We start from the raw sequence: 16,584 nt of genomic DNA, 5'->3' as shown, positions 1-16,584 counted from the left end.
GAGAAATCACAGAGGAGCTCACACAGCCCCAGGGACAGTCTCCCAGTCCCTTGACTCCTATTCCGCACACTTATTCCTCAGAGCTCAGACTTCCCAAAGCGGGGGAATGAGAGCTCCTTACCCAAAAGCCACTGCCCCAGCAATAGCCAATCCCAGAGCCGCAGACTTCCCCCTTCCTCGGGCAGCTGTAAGCGCGACAGTACTCCTCAGGGTCTTTTCAGAGATGCCCTCGATGAACTTCAAGACAGCTTTGGCCTGTGAAAAGAGAACCCTATTAGGCGAGCTGGGAGAAAGACCAAGTTTCAGTCACCTACTGCCACTACTGTGGGGAAGTCGGGGCTAAATCAAAGGGGACCTGTTCCAGCAGGCCAGGAGGCAAAGCTCAGCACTTGGGCTTCTCACTGCCTGGTCATCTCCTCTCAGTCTCAGGGCCTGAAATGCCACTTGGATGCTGGGAACACCCACTTCTATACCTCTTCCCTACCCATCAAACTCCTGTATACATGCAACTGCCCCTACATGTCTCCACTGGGATGTCTGTCGGGACTTCTCAAACTGAACTAAGGGAACCCAGGGTGTTCCCCACCAACCTCCTCCATCTACAGTCTTCCCTCTCTCGGTTAACTGTCCCACTGTTCAGGCCAACAGCCTCTCCATTTTCTCCCTACCTCTGATTCACCGGCAAAGCCCATCAATGCTACCTTCAGAATATATACCAATCCTACGATCCCTCACCTGTGTCCTCCTCTGCCATGCTGCTCAAAGCCCCCATGCAGTCTTCCCCCATCATTACAAGAGACTCCCAGTTAGTCTTTCTGCTTCCGCCTTTGTTCCCCTACGGTCTAGACTCAACACAGCAGCCAGAGGGTAAATTTTAAAGTTGAGCCTGGGGATCCCTCCAGCAGCTGTGCTGAGACTGGGCATGTAAAACCTACCTCGAGTGCCCACCTCTCAGTAAGTGCCAAGCCCTTCAGGGCTACGTGGCTCTGCCGCATGACCTCTGTCATCTCCCCCTATTCGCATCCGCTCACTCCGCTTCAACCCAGGCAGCCTCCTTGCTGGTCCCCGAGCACACCACGTAGACTCCTACATCAGAGCTCTGCCCTTGGTGGCCCCTCGCCAGAAGCACTCTCCCTCCCACGGCCCCAAGGCTCATTTCCCCAACTCCTTCAAGGCTTTGCTCAAGGATCACCTTCTAAACCAGGGCCCCCAGAACCACAGCCTCTGCCCATCTCCTACATTCCTGATCCCTCTGTGACACTGTGTGTTTCCCCATCATACACAGCACCTTCTACTACATATCAGGATTGGCCCATTTCCTTGACTCAATGTCAGACTCAACCCACCAGAACACAAGCTCCACAAAGCAGGTGTGCCCCTCCTTTCTACTGCAGAGCCCAGTGCCTAGGGTCATGTCTAGCACCTAGGAGAGCAAGAGTCCAGAGGCACTGAATGAGAGGAGGAACCACAACACTACTTGGGGGCCAAACTCTACTCCTCGCCTGGGATCTGCCCAGGAAAAGGCCGAAACTGGGAAGAAGGCCAGATGGTCCAGCCTGGCCTGTCTGGTCCTAAAGAAGCTGCCTGACACACCCAGGCAGTGACACTGAAGAAGACATTGAGGAGACACAAGCCCAGGCAGATGGAAAGGAAGGAAGGGAAAGCGCTTCAAGAAACCAGAGTCTCTCCAGATGGAAACACTCAGAGATCCACGTCCTACTCTTCTTAATGGCTTTTGCTGAGCGCTGTATTTTGTTCGTTTGTTGCTTCCTGCTGAGAAGTTCTAAATTCTGACAAAACATAACCAGGAAAAATCTAACATAACAGAAGGGTAAGATATCTGGACTAAAACTGCATTCTAAGGGTAACGTCTGACTCTTGGTTTTAGCTCAAGTCATGGTCTCACGGATCATGGGATGGAGACCCACGTTGGGCTCCCTGCTCAGCAGGAAGTCCGCTTGACGATTCTCTCCCTCTGCCCCTCCCCTGCACAGATGTGCGTGCTCTCTCTCTCAAATAAATAAATCTTTTGGGGCACCTGGGTGGCTCAGTGGGTTAAGCCTCTGCCTTCAGCTCAGGTCATGAACTTAGTGTCCTGGGATTGAGCCCCGCATCGGGCTTTCTCTCAGCAGGGAGCCTGCTTCCCCCGCCCCCCGCCCCACCTTGCCTGCCTCTCTGCCTACTCGTGATTTCTGTCTGTCATATTAATAAATAAAATCTTCAAAAAAAATAAAAAATCTTTTTAGAAAATACATCCTAAAACAATATGCTACAATGAAAAACCAACCCCCCGAAATAATTTACAAAACGAACAAACCAAGATGCCCAGTAATTATATGAAAAAAGTACCTGCTTTTCTCATAATTAAAGCAACACAAATCAAAAGAGTGATTCTGTGTCCCTGTAACACAGGACTAGTAGACTTAGAAGTTTAACCATAGCCAGTGCTGGCAAGGTGTAGGAAAAAAATGCGTTTTTCACACTGTTGCTGGTTCCATGAACCAGTGTGATACCCGTTTTAATGCACACACACTCTAATCCAGCAATTTTTCTGGAAACTTATCGTAGAGACAGTGCATATCTGTAAAAAAGATCCTAACAGCATTGTCTATAATAGGAAAAAAGCTGGAATCAACTCAAATGCCTACTAGGGGACCACTTACACTGTATAGCATGATCCCTTCACATATTTGTAAAATCTCCATTTGTATACACAGGAAAAGTTCAAGAACACACAATAAACTGTTAATGGCAGTTGTCTCTGCAGAGGGGGACTGCCAAGTAGAAACACCATCTTCCATTTTTAAAGCACACTCTTTCATACTTGGTGATGTTTCTTCTGTGTATTTTCTTACAACGTTCCTACTGTTTTTATACCTTCTCCCTCTTCTGTCATTTCTCCATCCTCTCGCTCATTTCCTCCCTCTGACAAAGGGGACGAGAAAGTGGCTCAAAGAAGCCAAGAGCCTGCAGCCTGGGCTGCACAGAGAGCTATGTGGCCAATAATTCTATTTCTAGAAGAAGCAGGGAAATCAGCCTGCTGGGCCTCCACCCCAAGTGGGAGGTGTCACTGCAGCTGTTTTCCATCATGAGGGCAGAGCCCAGTGCCAAGAGGCCTGGACTGTTCCTCTGGCTCAGGCTGGACCAGAACCCTGAACACACCTGACAGCGTGAAGCCCTCTGGGCACAGTCAGGTCCTGCACAGCCCAGGAACCACTAGAGAAGCTGAGGGTACCAGCCCTGATCACCTTGGTGAGCACAGAAATGCGTCCTGGAAGCTCCCTCCCAGCCCACCTAGCCACACCACCGCACAGGGCCCCATCAGACCTCACTCTGGAACCAGGGCACAAGGGACCTCAGGCTCTCCTCTCACTTCTACACAAAGCGGAAGCAAAATCTTTATGTCATTAAAACGTAACTAAAATGGAAGAATACAGATACATCACCCTCTTTTGGAAAAAGTGCCAGGGAGGTTCCTCTTTAAATTCAATCCATCTCCCCCAGCACAGCCCCAGACCCTCCACTCCCAGAACTGATGACGTGGGGTGGAGGGGGAGGTAATGCCTGGACCTGTTATGAACGCAGATGACAGAGACTAGCCCTGATGTTCCCGCACAAGTTAAAGCAAGAGAAAAGGTCCCTTCCCCAGGAGGAGCCAAGTCCTGATTTGTCCTGACTTGTCCAAGTGTGGCTTCTGTAGCTTTCTGCACGTTCTATTTTCCCCTGCACTGTCCATCCTGGCGCAGGGAAGCTCGGAATGCCACACTCACCTGGTCTAGGGTCCTGCAGCAATCCACCAACACGCCCACCGGCTGGGTGTCCTGTAAGTTCTCCTTCAACTCCTTCAGCTCCAGGTCAGAAGGACCAAGACTCTCCTCCTGCCAGAGACGAGAGGAGAAGGTTTGCCACTGCCACGGGAGGGTCTCCACAGAAAACACGGCCTCGGCCTGACTCCTGGCCGGCTGGCTGACTCACTGGGGTCCGGGGAGGTAGGGCCTCAATGCTGGCAGCGTGTGACGAGATGGGCAGGATGCTGAGCTGGTCATCGATGACGAGACACTTCTTACAAGAGGCCAGAGAGAGGATAAATCTGAGGAACAAAACGGTCATGAGGTGTTGGGGGGGAAGGCGGGCAGTGCCTACATAACAAAGGTGTGGCTTTTCTTCAGGAAAGTCATTGGCCCGCACAGCTCTAAGAAAGCTACAGAAAGCCAAAACACAGTTGGAGGGCAGGGCAAGAGGATTCTGAGCTTCCTCTACAAGGCACCTGATGTTTTTTTTGTTGTTGTTTTTTTTTACGGTTTTATTTACTCATTTGAGAGAGAGTGAGCAAGACAGAAAAGGCAGTGGGAGAGGACAGAGGGCAAAGCGGATTCCCTGTGGAGCAGGGAGCCCGGTGTGGGGCTCCATCCCAGGGCCCCAAGATCATAATCTGAGCAGAAGGCAGCAGCTGAACAGACTGAGCCACCCAGGCGCGCCCTGAACGTGCTTTAGACAGCAAACAAGAGCACCCAGAACTGTCTCGAGAGACAGGTGTAAGCACTCCTACTGTGCACAACCGTCACTGCTCCCTGTGTCACACGGCCCTTCCCACACCCTCTCACGCTCACCCTTTAAAGACCGAGCTGTCTCAGGCCATCCTCCAGTGGGGAGCTCCAAACCCACCCCACAAATGATCACCAGTCACACAGGGAAACAAACCCATACATGAACAAATTTACCTTCTGCCACGAGTTAAAAATAAAGACAAGGGAGAAGACAGAAAAGCTCCCTTAAGAAATTAACACCAACACTCCTGAGGGTAGGAAAACGTGTGTTTGGCTAGAGAATTCGAGGGCCTCCCCCCGCACAAGGAGCGAGCCTCACGGGCTCCTGTCACAGGCTTCCTTCTGTTCCATCTGGCAGCAGGCGGCCAGCTCCCAACCTAATCCGTCTACTGAGTGAAAGCACCAGAGACGATGAAAACTGGAAAGGCCCCAAGTTTCGAGGCCAGGCCTTCTAAACCTCAGCACGAGCAACATTTCAGACTCTTGGTTGTGAGGCTGTTCTGTTCACCTCAGGCTGGTCAGCAGCATCCCTGGCTTCTACTCACTAGACGCCGGCAGCACCCCCCCACCCGTCCAACAGTGTCCCACAAGTCATGACAATAGAAATGTTTCCAGAGACTGCCACATGTCCCCAGTGAGCAAGACTGCTCTAGACGAGGACCACTGACCCGGGCCACAGCTTCCTATGGAGCTTCACAGGCTGCTAACCAGTGCTCCCTAAGAAAGGGCTCTGTGGTCAAATAAATCTGGGAAATGATCAGTTATAAGTAGGTCCCTGCTGCTACAAGACTTCCAGAGGCTATGACAGGCCAACGTGAATCTTCACACAGGACAAACCCTATCAGCATTTCCGAGACACAACTGGCCAGAAACCCTTTTGACATCAAGTCCCTCTCAAAATACTAACATTCTGTGAAACACATTTTGGGAAACGGTGACCCAGACAAATTACCCCTTTGACAGAAGAGTAAGTGAGAAGCCAGAGAGGAGGAGGACTTGGTTCAAGCCCCAGCCCCCCACTCACTTTCACTGCTTCCAGTTGGCTTCCCAACCACCACTGCTGTCCGGGCTCTCACCACTCTGCACCCGTGCCACCTGCCCTCGGACAACAGCGCAGCTTTCCGCTGGGTCCAAGACAAAAATATGCTTCCCGCCACGGCTCCTCACAATTAAGGGCCCGAGGAATGTGCCTCAGACGTACCTTTCATTAAACCTTCCCACCACATCCTGATGGGCCTCGGTCCTGTATCTTGAATGCACGTCCTGAAAGAGACAACATCCGTGAACAAAGACATCCCACAGTATCGCTGGGGCTCCGGGTCTCTGCACAGACGTTGTAACAAACAGCCCTGGGATAAAAGGCGCCAGAGCAGCTGCTGGAAATCCACCCCTACGCGATCTGCTGTGCTCAAGGGTCGGACCACTCCTTGCTGGAACTGGGATCAGCACACTCTCGGTGTAGTGTTTTTTTACGACAACAAACTTCCCCTCATCTCAACTTTGGCGTTTTTCCACATTTTATCCATCACCATAAAATGTCTTCATTCAATAAAACGTACATGCCAACCGTGTGCCAGACACGCTGGCTATACACTGGTGTTTAACGAAGCATGGCCTCCGTTCCCATGAAGCCTACAGTCTGATGGCTGGAGGGAAAGAAATGAGTAAAATTCTGGCCAATGCTGCAAATGAAAACCAGGGTGCAGTGATAGCAAATGGCGGGGGCAGTTACTTACCTGCAGCAGAGAGAGAAGGCCCTCTGAGGTGAGGAGCAGACAACCATATGAAAGGGGGCAGGAGGGCAAACAAACTGACATGGGCACAAGGTCATTCATTCATTCACATTTAAGCATTTAACGAGTGCTTACTAAATGCCGGCCACTCTCCCAGCATCTGGGAGTGCACCAGCAAGGAAAACAAAGTCCCTGATCCCATGAAGTTTAGAGACTAGCACAGACGTAAGCACAGGAAGTCAGACAATAAACAAATAAATATGTAACTTCAGGTAGTTGGCCAATGTTCTGAAGAAAAACAAAGCAGGTCACGCATTCCAAATAGGGGGTGAGGAGGTGGTGTTTGAGCAAGGACTTGAATGTGGTAAGGAAGAGGGCCCTGCGATATCCCAGTGGCCACAGCAAATGCGTGGGCCTCTCAGGACACCGGAGGAAGCCAGAGGGGCCACAGAGGCAGGTGATGGGAACAGCAGTGGTGACAGGAAGCAGCCACTAAGGTTTGAGGAAAGTCCAGGTCACCGTAGAAACACAGCTCGTGAAAGCCTGAGGCTAATCCTAACTCCATCCCGAGTAGGGCCATGGGCATGACTGAAAACCTAAGAACTAAGAACATCCACGTGGCAATACTGACGGGGTATTACTGACAGCTCTGCATCCACTGAGACACAGTCCCACTCCTAACCATGTCCTCGGCTCTGGATGGAAACTACCCCTTCCACAGTCAAAGCTCTTGCCAAACTGGGGGTGGAACTGGCAAATGTTCCCTCATCATCCGCAAGGATGAGGACTGGTGAGGATGTCTGTGCCTGGTCCCTTTTTTTGCAATACACGAATGAGGCACTGGCAGGGCTCTCTGCAGAATACCACTCCAGAAATGGAACTACAGAACAGCTGCATCTCACCCGAATCTCACTGGTGTAGAAATGCGCAAATACCCAAAATCAAATGTGAAATTCAGAGGCCAAGACACAGTCAGGGCCACTGACATTTCTCCACAGTGACCTTCTCATTACTGGCAGTCGAAAAGCTCCCAGCTCAGAGCTTGTGCCACCGCTCACTGGAACTGCTCAACGGAAGTTCTTTAAAGAAAGCGGTCAACAGCAAAAACCAGCTTGGTCTGAACCGCCTGAGTTCGGTTACAAACCACACACCTACCATGCTCATCGTGTACAACTGCTTCAGTGAATTCATGGTCCGTAGGAGGATGACCACCAGCCCGCCACCTTCCACCGTTTCCACAGTTCTGGCCAGCAAGTTTGGAGTTAAAGCTTCAAAATCCTGGAAGAAGGAAACCTTGGATAGGGCTGGTCATGCCAAGAGCACCCCCAGGGAAGCTCAACTAAAGGCCAGGTGATAGAGTAGGAGGAGGGCTTCAGAACAAAAACCCAAGACCATGGCCCCCACCCAACTCACCAGTGTGGACACACATACACCCACCCTTTCCCGATGGGCAGAGAAGCGAGCCCGGCCCTGGAGAAAAGGGGTGCCTGGTTTTGTGTGTCAAGTGTGTCTAAGAATCTCAGACAAAAGCCTATTTGGGAAGAAATCCTCCCACTTTCATTGATTCGCACTTGGATTTCACAAATCCCTCACACGCATTTTCTGATGTGCTCACAGACAAAACCTGTCTGACAAGACTCAACTGTGCCACACGGGGGAGCCACTGCCTAAGGGAGCCTTCTTCATGGCAACCAGTAACAGCGGCCGCCTAAGAACACTCGCTACCAATCCACGGTGGGGTGAGAAGAGGCTCTCTTCTCGTCTCCAAGGTGGGGTGCAAGCCAGCAGTATGAGACAACCCACTGGAAGGTAGAAAGAAAAAAGAGAAACTCCCAATTCATGATTTTTTTCCCTCATTTCTTAATTTCCATTTTATAAGGTACGTTTTATAACGTATATTACCACAGTATTACATGCATACTATAAACACAGACCAAAATTGGGGGTCTGAGCCTAAATGTGTTCTTTTTGGGGGGATGCGGGGGTCACAGTGTCAAGGAATAAAAGGATAAAACACAGACCATCAGAGCTCAAAACAAAGAAAAAACATGAAATTTCGTCTATTAACTTGACTGGCAAGAGAATAATACCAGTGAAAAAAAGCACCAGGTAGTTCTCTGTGCAGGGGCACAGTGAGGGGATTTTAAGGACAGAGAGGGATGGAGGGTATTGCTGGTGGTTATGGCAATCAAGCGGTCTGGGGAGAACGCCTGAGTGCACACAGGACTCCACCCTGTCGGTGAAAACAGGTCCCACTGCTCCCTGCTCACCAAAGTCTCCAGCTAGTTCCAGGAAGGACCAGGGGACATGGGGTCACTTGGGGTTCACAGCACTTCCTTTCTCACCTTCAGCTGGTTAGAAGCAGCTGTGACGGAGCATCTGTGCCAGCTCTGGTAGCTCTAGGTAAGTGCTGCCCGAAGTGGAAAAGTTCATTCTCATACGGGGTGAGTTATCAAGTCTGCTTTGGAAAGTGGCCAAGTGTCCACTGACCATGTGCAGGGGAGGGGGTGGGTGAGCCTTCCTCCTTAGGGCCCAGCTGTTCTCACGGGGAATACTCGTGCTAGGACTCCAGGCCCAGGCCGGGGGAAGCCACCCACCTGGAGGACGCACATGCCGAATGTGTTGCCCAGGATCTTGTGGGTCTCGTTGTAGTAGCAGTAGCGAATATTTGTAGCCGCCACGAACAGTTCGAAGGGGTCATCTTGCTTTATGTTCAGTGTCCCGTTCTTTATTTTTTTCTGGAGCTGTCGCATTCTTTTCTTCCGGTGACTGCAATCACCCCCAACACACACACCCCAGGAGAGCCAGTTAACCAGAGAGGCTATTAAGGGTGAGAGCAGGGGACAGGCCAATCAATGATCACCCACCCAGACCTTCAGAGCGTGAAGGAAACTCGGCAACTACAGGGCTAACCTCCGCCCTTTAAAGGTGAAGGAAAGCGTAGAGAGGTTGAGGATGGGCTGTGGAGGGAGCCAAGGTGAATCCGTGGGGGGCCTTGCTATGCTGCCCTGGCACCTTCTGCAGATACTTAACTTCCCAAGGAAAGTAATGGAAGGACCTAAAGCTCACATCTGGCTAGACCAGAGTTTGAAATCAACCCTGGTCACCTCATTACCATAGTCTCAAGCCCATGTTTCCACTACACGGTACCATTCCCCAGATTCCCCAGAAGACCTGAGAAAGGCAGGGTGACCACAGGTAGTTTATTCATTTTTCATAAATGAATTCATCTACTTTCTTCCCCAGACTGTGGGATCAAGTCCTCAAGGGCAGCCCTGACTTAAGACAGTCCTGACAGAGGATATAAGGGTTGGGATGGGATCTGGATAGCTCTCAGGAATCCTGAACTACTTCTTTTATCTTAAAAACCCTGACCGCCCAACTGTCATTCAACTCTTTGATCTACAGAAAGAGAGAAAAACAGGACAACTCCAGAATTAAGGATTATAACTGATGAAAATGTTACTACAGTTCTCTAACTGAATAGCTAGAACAAAGGCCTTCCCTCTGGGCCCATATTTCTTCATCTGCGAAAGAAGCCACTGGGCAAGGTGACCGTCCCTGTCACTTTGGGCTCATGCCTTACCCCATGACTTACAAGCATCAGCTAATCTGGTGTTCTGTCACCTCAAGACCGGACTGGGGGAGCTACAAGAGGTACAGAAGAGAGTCTTACAAGTGAAGATGGAGGGGTTAAGGTGGAAAGGCAAATCTGCCCCAAACACTGTGAACCACCTAACTCTGCCCCGTCTGACGTTAACCAACTGCAAGGGAGTGCAACAAGCCCCGAAACTTGACATTCTGCTGACAGGCAACAGGCCTTATCCTCAATCTATATTAAACATGCTTACCTGCCCAATTATGAAAGAATATATACAACAAAATACCTACTGTGATTTACAACAATCCACAGTGACAGACAGCTAAAAGCTAACAATGCCTATGTACTGAGATTATGAGCGCTTTTATCTTCAACTATGTGATTCATCTGTATTCATGTTTCTTACAAGAACGCCATCTATATATATTTTTTTAGAACAGCAAGACAATTCACTCAAAACCTAGTTTCTTTTAGGCAGAATCAAGTCTCTTGAAGACCAAAGGATGGGAACTAATCAAAGTTAGTCTTTGGAACTAAGTACAACTGAAAGCAGCTCAAAGTCTGCTAAACAACGCATTCAACTCAACAAATACCACTTGAGCACCTACTACTAGTATGCCAGACCATCTGAAAATATGAAAATATAAAAAAGATAAGCAGGCCTCCTAACTAAATGAACTTACCACCTGGAAGTAAAATAAGACCAGGGCGCAAATGAGCATCTTCCCGGGGAGGGAGAATGGAGGGTGACCAGCACTGGAAGACGGCAGGCAGCAAAGAGGGTAGAGGTGCCCCAACATGTGACTCCAGGGCTTGGGGGAAAGTTTGGAGAAGGAGACAGGCCCTGAAGAGTGGGGAACGTTTCAGAAGGGGACACCTGAGAGGCGGCAGTGGCATCCCAGACAGAGGCGGCAGGGCCAACGCCAGGAGTGGCCACAGCACAGGGCAGCCTGAGCTGGAGATTTCCATTTCCGAGTCAACGCCAGAGACAAACACATTTGGGAATAAAGGAGAAAGGAGAGACTCAAGGACAGAAACGCACACGCAAGCTGGGCAAATAGTAGGAGGTAAGATCAAGAAATAGAGTACTGCTCAAGAAGGCAGTCTGAGAAAGCATCACTGAGGCCAAGACAGGAGCGCACCTCTGACGTGACCACCGAGTGGGTTATCTGCCAAGAAACACGACTTGGCACCCCAAACTCTTCCAGACACAGAATTGCGAGCTGAGCTACCAGATTTCCACTAGATGGACTGACCCCACCTCCTTAGGACCAGGGATGGGCATCTTGCCACAGGAATTTGGGGAGAAAGACAGAGGTCCAACATTGCTGGACCTCAACACTCAACAGCTCTTTCAGCCGTGGGGACAAAAGAACACAGATGGTGGAACTGTAGCGTGAAAGAACAGGGCCGACGAGCAGAACTGAGACAGGCAAGCACTGGGAGCATCCGGGCTATGGCTCTACACCAGCTAAGGCAGGGCTAACATCGCATTCCTGTAGGTATCGTGCAGACCTCAAGGAACTCCCTTTGGGCCTAAGTGTGTTTGTGGCGCAGGTGTGCTATTTCAACCAGATGTCCTGACTACTGCAGCTTCAAAAAATAAGAGGAGAGCCAACCGTCAAACACAACAGTGAACCAGTGGAGAAAGAACTCTGAGAGGAAGGAGAAAGAGGGAGAAAAGCTGCTGCATGAGGTGTTGGGCTGTCAGTGACTTCCCAGAGCACAATCTGGTCACAAAGATCGAAGCAGAAGCCAGTTAAAAAAGAGAGTGACTAGAAGTGCACAAGGTTTCTATTTCACAGCAATAAACGTGAGAGAAAAATGAAAGCCTGAGAGATAAAACTGGGTAGGCAGCTCATCATTTTTTTTTTTTTCCTGAGACTGGAGAGCTGAGCACATTTACAGGAAAAAGGAGCAAATTTCAAAGGGGTATGGAGTGGTTGGCAGAGGAAAGAGGATGCAGGTCCTGAAACAAGTGAGAGAAGAAATGCAGCGTTCATAAAGGGGTTTGGAGAGGCCATGGGATGAGGCACATCCTCCTCAGAAACAAAAGGCAAAAAAAGAGACTGAAAATGCAGAGTAAATTTGAGATGAGAAAAGGCAACTGAAGGAATCTGCATTAGATCGGTGTGATCAGCTTAGAAAAGTAAAAAAATTCAGAGGCAGAAAGCAAGGCACTGGGATGCGGTCCTCTATAGAGCATGAAATGGATTTGAAACTTACTGTCAGCGGGGCACCTGGGTGGCTCAGTGGGTTAAAGCCTCTGCCTTCGGCTCGGGTCATGATCCCAGGTCCTGGGATCAGGCCCCGCATAGGGCTCTCTGCTCAGCAGGGAGCCTGCTTCCTCCCTCCCTCTCTGCCTGCCTCTGCTTATTTGTGATCTCTGTCAAATAAATAAATAAAATCTTTAAAAAAATAAATGAAACTTACTGTCAGGAACGCAGAAAGGACATCTGTGCTATCATTTTCTATCTCTAGAAGTGTCCTCAGAGGTAGCACCTCCCTAATGATCCCTGAAAAACTAGATCTGGGAATCACTGCCTGGCAATGAACTAAGGAGCAGGAATTGTAAGTGGTATGGGACATTCAAAGGGCCAAACTTACCTGCTAAAGCCCAGCTCTTTCTTGTAACACCACAGCACTGAAGGCCGAGCCTTCACTGTCGCTTTGGACAACATGTGATGGAGTATGACCACCTGCCAAAAGAAAGTCAGGGAATCTCAGGGCCCAAAGAGGCCTCAGAGACTGCCAGGCCCAAGACCTCACTTGAAAGATCCGGAAAGTAAACCAAGGGCCAGGACAGGAAAGCACCCCGGGTCCCAAGGCCAGCAGTGCCTAGGCAGGGGCTAGAAGCCCAGTCACACATACCTCATGCTCAGTACCCCCTGAGGTTCTCACTAGGCATCTTACTCAGAGAAAACCGGTCAAAGGGACCTTAATGTTACCATGTGCGGAAACCTCAGACGGCCAGTAACAAGTTGACTCTGGGATAAGACACAAAGTAAGTCAGGAAGTGCTGACCAGGTCCTACCTGATCCTTTCCTCGGTCTCCAACTACAACAAACAAAGACCTTTGTCGTTCAGCGACTCCATTTTCAATGAGAATCCGGATTCGGTTATCTACTTTCTTTCGATGCATCGTGAACGATTACCGCTGAAACAGAGAGAAAGGAAACACAGCTGTACATGAACACCAGATTCTGGGTGGTAACATTAGCTTGTGGCCTCCTGTGGGGCCAGGGGCTGTGCTAGGCACATTTGTAAGTATCATTTTACTTAACTCTCCAACTGCTCCCTAGGGAACATGTCAGTTTCATTTTTAAAATTAGGAAACTGTGGCTTGGGAGGTTAAGAATATGCTTCCTCAGCAGGAAAGTCAGAAGAGAAGCTGTAATTCATACTCCTATCAAGGAGGTTTTTTCCAAAACCAGAAACAATGCTCCAAAAAACAGAATGATTAAAATATATGATGGCATATTTACAGGATAATAAGGCAGTTTTCAAGAAAAGTTTTTCAAAATAACTTTCAGAAATTATCTAAGGATATGGATGTAGATACTTATGAGAAGACAGACATCGCAAGACAAAGCATACCTTCTTTTTTTAAATGCATTTACCTAACATATAGGGAAAACAGACCTAGAAGGAAACACCAAAAAGTAATTATTTCTGAATGGAGAGACTGCAGATGGTTTTTATTTTGTTCTTTTGTTATTTGGTGTTCTGTTGTTTTTTTTTTTTAATTCATATGCATTACTAATAAAGTCAGGGAAAGGAAATCAATGAATATTATTGTGATGAAATGTGTCCCAGGGGCAACTGGGTGGCTCAGGCATTAAGCAGCTGCCTTCAGCTCAGGTCATGATCCCAGGGTCCTGGGATCGAGCCCTGCATCGGGCTCCCTGCTCAGCGGGAAGCCTGCTTCTCCCTCTCCCACGTCCCCTGCTTGTGTTCCCTCTCTCACTATGTCTCTGTCAAATAAATAAATAAAAATCTAAAAAAAAAAAGAAAGAAAGAAAGAAAAGAAAAGTGTCCCAATTGTCTCCTCGAGGGAGGGAAAAACATACTGAAGTCTGTACAGAGAGACCTTAAAAATTATTGTGATTACATATAACAAAATACTGCATCATTACCGCAATAAATACACCAAGGAAACATCAGGAATATCAATTATATTATTGCAACATAAGAGTAAGAATGACAGGTTACCTAGGAAGTCCAGGGCTTGCTGCTTCTAAACGTAAAGTTCATCAATTGCCTTAACTATGCCATAACCATCCTTCTAACCTCCAACCCAAATGTGGATTTTAGCAGTTCTATCTTAATATCCAACACTATATTACAACCAATGGCTCTTTTTTCATGAGGAAAGGAGCAAATATAAAAGAACTCAAGTATCTCAAGGAAGAGAGACTCCAAAGCCTAAGCTTTTTCCAGCTCAACGATCACCTCCGCTGAGCTGTCACAAAACGATCACACACTAATCAATCAATAACTAATTATTAGGGGCTGCTTTTTGCCCTAGTTACTAGGGGAGCCCCAGAAGCAATGCCAGATAAAGGCTTGACTTCAAGGAGCTTTCATTCTCCTTGGAGAAAATATTCAAGTAAAAGAGATAAGGGACGATCGGTCTTACGACAGAAAAATTGGGTGTAAAAATAACAGTACAGCCAGTGGTCTGATGAAGGTCTGAGATTACTCTGGGCTGGAGTTGCACAGAAGGCTTAATGGATGAAGAGGGCCCTGAGAGAAGAGAAAGAGGACTTTTCTTCATTCATTCATCTATTGGTCTAACAAAATAGCATCTGTGTGCTAGTTACCCGTTCTAGGGGCATTAGCAAATAAAACAAAGTCTTGAATGTGACTGCTGAATAAAGACTATAAAAGAATGGGGTGAGACAAACAGTTTAAATCATGGGAAGATCTGGACTCGGTTTAACGCCCAGCGCCTGTTTTATGCCCAGCGCCTATACCAGGAACTGTGGGCAAGCTCCGCGGAAAGCGAAAGTGTTGTCACCCACCCCCTCACCCGACCCCTAGCAAGAGGTCCCTAGAAGGTGGAGATCGAGCCCCGAGAGCGCTCAAGAAGCACGCCGAGGGTGGCCGCCAATCGGGAAGAGGAATCTGTCATCTAGGAGCGCCCGTGCGGGAAGGCAGGAGGCGAGGGCCGGGCATCTGCATAGATACACAGACTTCATCCTCGAGCCGGTCACCTCTGGGCCCAAGAAAGACATGGACACCGACCTCAACACCCACCCCAAGACATCCCGTGTTGGCTACCTGCGCCCCGAGCCCAGCGGATCCCAGCCAGCAGCCAAGCGGAAGCACGTGGGGAAACCGAATTACTCCAGCAGCCAGAAGGGAGCAGTGGGCTGCCCCTAGCGGATGCCGAACAGCGAGCTTTCCGAGCTGGTCTCGCTCCGCGAAGCTCTTCCTGCTCAGGCCCTAGAAATCGGCGCGTGCGCAAGCGCACTAACGGCACGGCGGCACGCGTGTGCGGGGACCTTTCTCAACCAGGTCTCTGTGTGATGACGTCAGAGGCCCGCGAGGCGGAGCTGCAGCCCAAATAGACAACGCGGCTGGGAAATTCCGTTTTTACTCGGGTGGCTGGGGTGCCGCTCGTCAGACTCAAAATACCTTGGCTTCGAAGGGGAAAATGTGCATACAGGTGTCCGCACCCCCAGCCCCTGCCACTGTACTGGGACTAGCCCAGGTTCCCAGATGGGTCCAGGGCAGCACATGGTAAGTGGACCAGGATTGTTTATTAGCCTGGTTTTATGAGATTACCGACTCCAGGGATCTGTGCGCGATTTTGACGATTTTTATTAAAATAACTTCCCACTTTAATGTGACAAAATGAGGAAACTCGACCAGCAGACCCGATTCATTTCACTTGACCCTCCCCACCTGCAGAAACGACCCTGTAGACCTGTCGGGAATTCAGTAGGCTTTCCATCCACCACAGTGGGTACTTTGTAAGCTCCCTTTAGGCCTTTATCTGGCCATCAAATGATGGCGCTCTTCTGAAAACCAGCTCTGGGGCTCTGCTCTTGATAAATTACTTAACATCTTTTCTTCCTTCACCCTCCCACCCCACCAGCTCCCAGGTGAAACTCGCCCAAGCACAAGAACCACATATATATTCTTACACATTCTTGTCTTTGGGCCAGAGCGTTGACCTTCAAGTAAATCCCAATTGCTTGCTTGACATTTTTCGGATACCTCAAATTCAAAATGTCTGAAGCCAAACTTATCTTCCCTTCCTCACTGAAATTCCTTCCCCACATCAAGACACATACAATTATAATGTAATCATCACCACCACCCATTTAGTCCAATATCGACCATTTTCTCATTCACTCAACAAAAATGCCAATATGCCAGACACAAGGGATCAGGTGACCAAAATGTTCCTATCATTCATGAAGTTTGCATAATTAAGCTCATTAAGAAAAAAGTATCAAAAAAAAAAAAAGAAAAAAAAGAAAAAAGTATCCAGCAAGTGAATAGTGACAAAGGATATGTTTTAGTGGTGGCCATGGAAGGCCTATGAGGCAATGACACTGGAGCAAACACCTGAATTTAGAATGAGCATTAAAAATATTTGAGTGATGGGGCACCTGGGTGGCTCAGTGGGTTAAGCCTCTGCCTCCGGCTCAGGTCATGATCCCAGGGTCCTGGCTCTCTGCTCAGCAGGGAG

The 16,584-nt window shown here is 49.0% G+C and overlaps 1 protein-coding gene across 1 annotated transcript in view; it reads right to left on the bottom strand.

Moving 5' to 3' along the window:
- Positions 1-15,275, bottom strand: part of NAT10 (N-acetyltransferase 10) — a 37,414-nt gene extending 22,139 nt beyond the window's left edge. The window contains exons 1-9 of the mRNA XM_032840939.1: positions 15,165-15,275; positions 12,916-13,038; positions 12,489-12,580; positions 8,878-9,049; positions 7,436-7,558; positions 5,749-5,810; positions 3,976-4,090; positions 3,771-3,878; positions 122-255 (exon numbers count right to left, since the gene is read on the bottom strand). Coding sequence (XP_032696830.1) covers positions 122-255; positions 3,771-3,878; positions 3,976-4,090; positions 5,749-5,810; positions 7,436-7,558; positions 8,878-9,049; positions 12,489-12,580; positions 12,916-13,023 — 914 coding nt within the window. The 5' untranslated portion in view covers positions 13,024-13,038; positions 15,165-15,275. The remainder of the gene's footprint in view (positions 1-121; positions 256-3,770; positions 3,879-3,975; positions 4,091-5,748; positions 5,811-7,435; positions 7,559-8,877; positions 9,050-12,488; positions 12,581-12,915; positions 13,039-15,164) is intronic.
- Positions 15,276-16,584: the final 1,309 nt, after the last annotated feature.

This window comes from Lontra canadensis, unplaced genomic scaffold (genome assembly GCF_010015895.1).
Source record: "Lontra canadensis isolate GAN:19392208 unplaced genomic scaffold, GSC_riverotter_1.0 scaffold118, whole genome shotgun sequence".
Lineage (NCBI taxonomy): Eukaryota > Metazoa > Chordata > Mammalia > Carnivora > Mustelidae > Lontra > Lontra canadensis.
This window is presented reverse-complemented; position numbering and strand designations above follow the sequence as displayed.